Source organism: Belonocnema kinseyi, chromosome 3 (genome assembly GCF_010883055.1).
Source record: "Belonocnema kinseyi isolate 2016_QV_RU_SX_M_011 chromosome 3, B_treatae_v1, whole genome shotgun sequence".
NCBI lineage: Eukaryota > Metazoa > Arthropoda > Insecta > Hymenoptera > Cynipidae > Belonocnema > Belonocnema kinseyi.
The window spans coordinates 152751845-152759523 of NC_046659.1; the positions used below are offsets into that span (position 1 = coordinate 152751845).

Below are 7679 nucleotides of genomic sequence, written 5' to 3' on the forward strand. Positions count from 1 at the left end.
CAAAACAGATCGATTATCAACTATATCGAATATCTATTCCAAACTAAATAGTTGCATTTTTAACCAATACAAATTCAATTTATATTAAGAAACATTTATTTTCAACTTCAAATTTTTTCTAATTTTTTCCAATTTTCAACATGAATAAATCAATTTTGATTTGAATAGTTGAACTTTAAACTATAAAAGTTCCATATTCAAACAAAAATGGAATAGTTATGAATTTTCAAACAAAACAAAAAATTAATTTTTAAGAAAGTGGTTTAAAATTCAACTAATCAGTTAAATTTTTAAGCAAAAAGTATGATTTTTCAACAAAATGGTAGAATTTTCAATGGAATAATTAAATTTTCCAAAAAATGGTTAAGTTTTCATCCAAACAGTTGAATTTTCAACCTGCCAAAGAAATCAACCAAAAAAGGTTATATTTTGAATAAAATAGTTGACTTTTCAAGCTACAAAGAAGAATTTTCAACCAAATAATCGAACTTGTCAACAAATAAAATTAAACTTTCACCAAAAAAGTCGCATTTTCAAACAAAAAGTTGATTTTTTAACGCGAAAAATGAAGATTTAAAAAAAATTAATTTTCCATTAAAAACAAACCGTTTTCAACAAATGCAGATGATTTTTCTACCAAAAAAGATTAATTTTCAACACAATCGTTAAGTCTTCAATCAAAACGTATTAATTTTAAACGAAAAAGAAGATGAATTTTCAACCTGAAAGAGGAATTTCTACCTAAAAATCGAATAGGAAAAATTACAAACAAAATAATTTAATTTTTAAGAAAATAGTTGAATCCTCAAGGAAAAAGAAATTTATTTTCGACCAAGAAAATGGATTTTCAATCAGGAATATTAATTTTCAAACAAATAGTTGTATTTTCAACTAAAAAATATCGATTTTCGACCAAAAAATTGCACTTTTCAACAATAATGATAAAATTTGTAACAAATGAGACAAATTTTTAAACCAAAAGGAGCAATTTTCAACAAGCTACATAAATTGTCAACTAAATTAATTAATTTTTATATAAAGAAGACCAAGTTTTAACAAAAATTAGAATAGTCAAATTAACAATTTACAAATTTATTTTTTAACAAAAGAAAAGGAATTTTCGAAAAAGATATAAATTTTCAACTAAAGTTATAAATCTCCGAACAAAAAATGAATTGTTAAGTAGTTTAATTTTCAACCAAAAACTTTTAAACAAAAATATTTGAACAAAATAGTGGAATCATTAACAAAATTCTTGAATTTTTAGGCAAATTGTTAAATTTTCGAACTCAAACGATTAATTGAACCAAAAAGTTGCATCTGTAAATAAATAGTTTATTTTTCAACGCGAAAAGTGGAAATTTCGAAAAAAGTTAATTTTCTATCAGAAAAGACGAATTTTGAACTAAGAAAGATAACTTCTCTACAAAAAAAAGATGAATTTTCAACAAAATAGTGAAATTTTCAATGAAAATAATTTAATTTTAATAATATACAATAATATAATAATTATTTATTTTGTTGATTTTCAAGCCAATGGTTGAATTTTCAATGTACAATGATGCATTTTCAAAGAAATAATTGATTTTTCAACTTGAAAATGTGATTTTTGAAGAAAAAAGTTCACTTTTGTTCACTTTTTGTTTCTAACAAAGAAATATGATTTTTATCATAAACAAAATTAATCTTCAATCCAAAAGGACGCATTTTCGATCCAAAAAGATGAATGCTCAACAAAAGAAGGCTTCTTAACAAAACAGTTGAATTATCAACAAAATCATTAAATTTTCAAGCAAATAGTGGGCTTTTCAAAGAAAAATAGTTGGATTTTCTTACCGCTTACTGAAAATATGTTTCATCTTAGTATTTATTTAGTAAAAATGGTAAAAGTGTCAGATGATTAAATTTTGAGGTTAGAACTTGAGTTCAACAGCATTAAAGCCGTCAGTCTATAGAAGTCTCAAAATACTCAACTTTGAAAACTAAAAAAATCGCTAATATTAAATTAAATAGAAAGCTATATATCCAATATTTGTAAAAAAAATTGATTTTATAGGTTAGTTTACATTTTAAACATTTTCAACCTTAAATTACAATTTCAACACAAACTTCGCTAAACCTATTAATTAAAATAAAGACCACTTACCATTCCTGATGTTTTCTCCGATTTTAAGTTCATCTTGAAGAAAGAATAAAGAAAATCGAAGTGAACAATTTATTTTGATCAACAATCACAATCAAGGATTGATAACAATTGGTAATCACTGACGTACAATGATCTTGGCAACACATTGAACTTTAATTGTAGTAATTTTCCCTTTTTTTTCGATAAAATTTTTCAATAAAAATACACCCTGTAATTTTTTTAACCAAAATTATAATTAAAAATTGAAATTGCAAAATTTAAATAGATGGAAATGCCTAAATCATCGAAATGTACCAAGTTCATTTTGTGGCCACCACGAAGCTGGCAGCCCTGGCTTGTTTCCATGGCAACCATGTGCATGGGGACTACTTTCGGACCTGCGGCGTTCACTTATTCGAATTCATCCATCTTTATAGTTCATTGCTCTTCATTGAATAACCGGGGATAATTTTCGCCGATTGGGGTAAAAAACGAGTCGTCCATGTCTAGATTAATGACCCAGCACAATTGTTAAAAACAGTGATCGGTATTTTTCGGATTTTAAAGTCATTTCCTGGGGATTATTGATTGCTGCGAAAAAAGAGCCGTCGACGAGTTGCATTTGGTCGTCCTGGTTCAAGCGAATTTTCCAGAATCATAATGTAAGTACGGATTGACAATACTTTTTTCCTCTCTGAAAGCAATTGCGACTATAAATATCTTCTTGATGAGGTTTCAGTCTGTTTCGAAATTTCTTAATTTGCTACGAAATCGGCCATTTTTTATCGCCGCCACGTACGCTTCATAATGTCGAACATGTCGCGAATTATACGATTATCGTCATGGCCATTGTGCTCACAGCCATATATCATACTCCAACCCATAAAACAATATTTTATCTGAATCTGAACTACTAGCTTTTCGAATAATGTGCTAGGTTATTATTGCCGACAAAATATTCCTGCAAATACTCTTGATTTTTCGACTAATTACAGGTCTTTATGTATTTGGCTTTCTTTTTAGTCATTAGATTGGTAATTCCATGCTTGAATTACTTCTGTTCGTATAGTCAGGTGTCGAAAAAATCAATAAATTGTCTATTCATCTTGTAGTAGCATCATCGGTCGCGCGCCGAGCGCGTGTACATTTTCAATTTCAGACTAAAAAGGATTTTTAATGCAAAATAAAAAATTTGAGTAACTATTTTTTTAGGTTTATGCTTTTTTGAGGTTATATAAATATAGTTTTTCTCGGATTTTTCAGAAAATTTAAAAACTATTTTGAAGATTGTATGTATGTTAAATAAAAATTTCAACATAAAAAATAATTTTCAACCATAAATTATGAATTCTCAACAAAGAATGTGATAGTTGATATTTCATTTTTCTATTTTCAATAAAAACAAAAAAAAAAACATTTCGATTCATCCAGGGAAGACAAGTTTTGCAACAAAATAGTTCATCTTGAGCCAAATAGGTGAATTTTCTGGTGAGAAGATTAACAGGGTGGCCGCTGAACTGAGAATTTTACGAGACCGGGAAATGACAATGCATTTATTTTTCAACCGAGATTTGTAGAAATTTTTAGAAAAAAATCTAAGTTTGATTTCAAATTTTTGTTTGAAGAATTATTTCAATTGTGATGCTTTTCAATTATGATATCAATCACTTTGAGTGTCGACTTGACCGGGAAGCCGGCAAATGACTGGCAATTTTAATGAGCGGGAGAAAACTGGAAAATTACCGGGAATTTAATTTAAAAACGGGAAATTTACTTGGGATCATTGAAAAATTCAAGTTTTTATTTTAATAATTTTGGTCAATTTAGACCAATAATCCCTATTTTATCTACCGTTGCAGGGCATATGAGTGTGCTTACGATTAAAAAAATCAATTTATATTTTTTTGGTGAAAATTCAACTATTTGGTTAAAAATTCATATTTTTTATTACTTAAAAGTTGTTTGAAAATTTATGAACTGTGAAAAAATCGCTTTTTTGAACAACATTAATCCTTAGGGTTAAATATTCATCTTTTTTATATGAAATTCAACTATTTCAGTTGAAGATTTATCATTTTAATTGAAAATTCATCAGTTTAATTGAAAATTAATTCCTTAGTTTGACTGAAAATTGGAATGTCCATTTTTTGTTTAAAATACGTATTTTCTTTTTCAAAATTCAACTATTTCGTTGAAAGTCCATATATTTTGTTAAAAAATCGATCTTTTGATAGAAAATTATCTTTTTCTTTGCAAGTTAATTTTCTCGTTTAAAAAATCTACTTTATGGTGTCAAATTCTGGTATTTCATTCGAATATTTTTTTGTTTGAAGAGTCGCTTTAATTGAAAATACATCTACAGTTAAAAATGTAATTACTTGGTTGAAAATCAATTTTTTAAACTAACAAATGAACTATTCCAGTAGAAAATTAAACAATTTTGCTTAAAATTCGTTGTTTGTTTTGTTAAGAATTAGATTTTGAGCAGAAGATTTAACCATTCTATTTTGGATTGAAAATGTATCTTTTTAGGTAAAAATTCAACTATTTGGTTGAAAATTTACGAACTTTGTGAAAAACTACTCTTTTTTATAGAAAATTAATCTTTATGTTTGAAAATTCATCTTTTTAATATAAAATTCAACTATTTGAGTAGAAAATTCATCACTTTTGTTGAAAATTAATTTAACTGAGATTTTGAATGTCCATTTTTGGTTAAAAATCGATATTTTCTTTTACAAAATTCAACAATTTGTATGAAAAATTTCGTTTTTAATTGAAAATTAAAATTAAATCTTGTTTTTTTTATTTAATTGAAAATTATCTTTTTCTTTGCAAGTTAATTTTTTTGTTTAAAAATATTTCTTTTTAGTTGAAAATTCTAGTATTTCATTTAAATATTTACCATTTTATTTGAAAATTCATCTTTCAGATTGGAAATACAATTCCTTCGTTGAAAGTTCAACTCTTTTGTTACGAATCATTTTTTTGGCTTAAGAGCCATTTTTGTTGAAAATTATTTTTTTAATTTAAATAAATTAACTAGTCCAGTAGAAAATTAAACTGTTTTTTTTTTTTTTAATAATTTTTTTGTTTTGTATTAGATTTTTAACTTTAATTAGAATTTTTTTAATTTGATAAAAAAAAGTTTTAACTTTTAGTTATATTCTTAACAGAAGATTAAACCATTCTATTCTATTGAAAATTAATCAGTTCCGTTGAAAATTAATTTAACCGAAAATTTTTACGTCCATTTCTGGTTGAAAATTGATATTTTCTTGTTCAAAACTCAACATTTTGGATTGAAATTTGTCTTTTTAAATTGAAAATTCAACTATTTCTTTGAAAATCCTTATATTTGGTCAAGAAATCGATTTTTTGGTAGAAAATGATCTTTTTCTTTGAGTTATTTTCTTGTTAAAAATTCTTCTTTTTGGTGTGAAATACGAATATTTCATTTTAATATTTATAATTTTGGTTGAAAATTCATCTTTTAGGTTTGAAATAAAATTACTTGGTTGAAAGGGTTGAAAGTTCATCTACAGTTAAACATTTAATTAGATAGTTGAAAATCTTAAACTTGTAAATCAGCTATTCTAGTAGAAAATTAAACTGTTTTGTTAAAAATCCATTTTCGTTTTGTTTTCTTTGTTGTTAAAAATTAAATTTTGAACAGAAGATTTAACCATTCTATTTTGGGTTGAAAAAATATCTTTTTTGGGTCAAAATTCAACTATTTAGTTGAAACTTAATATTTTTTATTTAAAAATTAATTCTAGTTGTTTGAAAATTGATGAACTTTGTGAAAAATTCGCCTTTTTGTAGAAAATTATCTGTATGGTTCAAGGCTCAACAATTTGGATGAAATTTTGTCTTTTTTTAATGAGAAATTGAACTATTTCGTTGATAATCCATATATTTGGTTAAAAATCGATTCTTTGGTAGAAAATGTTCTTTTTCTTTGCAAATTAATCTTCTTTTTTTTAATTCTTCTTTTCGGTTAAAAATTCAAGTATTTCAATTAAATATTAATTTTTTTAGTCGTTAATTTATCTTTTGAGTTGTAAATAAAGTTACTTGATCGAAAGATAAACTCTTGCTAAATAGTTTCCGACAGATAAAAATAATGTTCGTTGAGTGCTATACCGCTTCTTTTGTTGTAAACAATTTTTATCATAAAAAATTTACCGACGTGTTTCAAACTATATTTCAAGTCTCTTTTGAGGCTTATTTATGGAGAAAGAAAAGAAAAACGCTAAAAACTGTGTTGAATTTTCAAGTATTTTTGACATACTATTTTTTTCGGTAAAATTATTAAAAGTTTAAAGTAACTAGAATGTAAATTGCGAATTATAAAGATGGTAGATTTGGAAATTGTCGGCAATTTTCTTATAATTAAAAATGGTTTTAGTTGAAAAATGAAGTATTTGGTTGAGAATGCATGTGTTTTGTGGAAAAATCTTCTTTTTTTGGTTAAAATATCAATTACTACATTTTTCGTTCAGAACTCATGTTTTTTAAAAATGAAACCTGAAATATAGTTGGTTGGAAGTTAAACTATTTTCGTAAAAATTAATTGTTTAGTTGGAGATTCATCATTTTAATTAGAAATTCATTTTAGTTAAAAATACGTCATCAAAAAGATTAATTTTCAACTAAACTGGTGAATATTTAACTGGCATACTTGCATTTTTAAATAAGAAGATTAATTTATTGCCAAAGAAGACGATTTTTCAACAAAATACGTGAATTTTTAACCAAACTGGTGAATTTTCGAATAAAATTATGAATCTTCAACTGGAATCGTTGAATTTTTAACAACAAAAAAAGAATTTTATTGAAAAAAATAAAGTAGTTAAATTTTCAAGGGACAAAAATTATGGTAAAAAACGAATTTTAAACAAAATACATTTTTTACCAAAATGATGAATTATGGATAAAAAAAATTCATTTTTAACAGTCTTTTTTTACTCTAAACCAAGCAGTTGAATTTTTAACAAAAAAATGTATTTATAAAAAAGGAATACAACTTTCGACCAAGCAGTTTAGTTGTCAACTAAAACAGATACATTTTCAACAAAAATTCGAATTTTTAAATAAAAAATGTATATTTCCATCTGAAAATGGAATAGTTAAATTCTCAATAAAAAATGATCCTGAAACAAAAAAAAACGAACTTTAAAAAAAATTAGATTTCTACCAGAGATGAATTTTCGAACAAAGTGATCAATCTTAAACCAGCAAAATGAATTTGTAACAAAGGAGTTCAGCTTTCAATGACATAGTTTCGTTTTTGACCCAAAAAGATAAATTCTTAACGAAAAATTTAATGTTTGATATTTCAGTCAAACAAAATTTCTTATTTCAAATAAGAAACAATTAAATTCATACAAAATTTACTTTTTAATCAAATGAATAATTTTCTTTTCACTTTGTCTAGTCTAATTAATTAATTTTAGTTCTTCTTTATTCATAATGTGTCCCCTAAGGGTTTACATGACTTCCATTCCTTACAATCTTTCCGTTTACATCTATATATTTTTTACAATCTTAT

The 7679-nt window shown here is 25.1% G+C and overlaps 2 protein-coding genes across 2 annotated transcripts in view; one reads left to right on the plus strand and one right to left on the minus strand.

Moving 5' to 3' along the window:
• The window catches only part of LOC117168997 (myb-like protein X), a 46340-nt gene extending 43914 nt beyond the window's left edge, over positions 1 to 2426 (minus strand). Inside the window, exon 1 of the transcript XR_004466598.1 lies at positions 2147 to 2426. The gene's annotated coding sequence lies outside the window, so the exon portion shown is untranslated. The remainder of the gene's footprint in view (positions 1 to 2146) is intronic.
• A 112-nt stretch (positions 2427 to 2538) lies between these two features.
• The window catches only part of LOC117170070 (ATP-dependent RNA helicase dbp2-like), a 43750-nt gene continuing 38609 nt past the window's right edge, over positions 2539 to 7679 (plus strand). Inside the window, exon 1 of the mRNA XM_033356592.1 lies at positions 2539 to 2787. Coding sequence (XP_033212483.1) covers positions 2786 to 2787 — 2 coding nt within the window. The 5' untranslated portion in view covers positions 2539 to 2785. The remainder of the gene's footprint in view (positions 2788 to 7679) is intronic.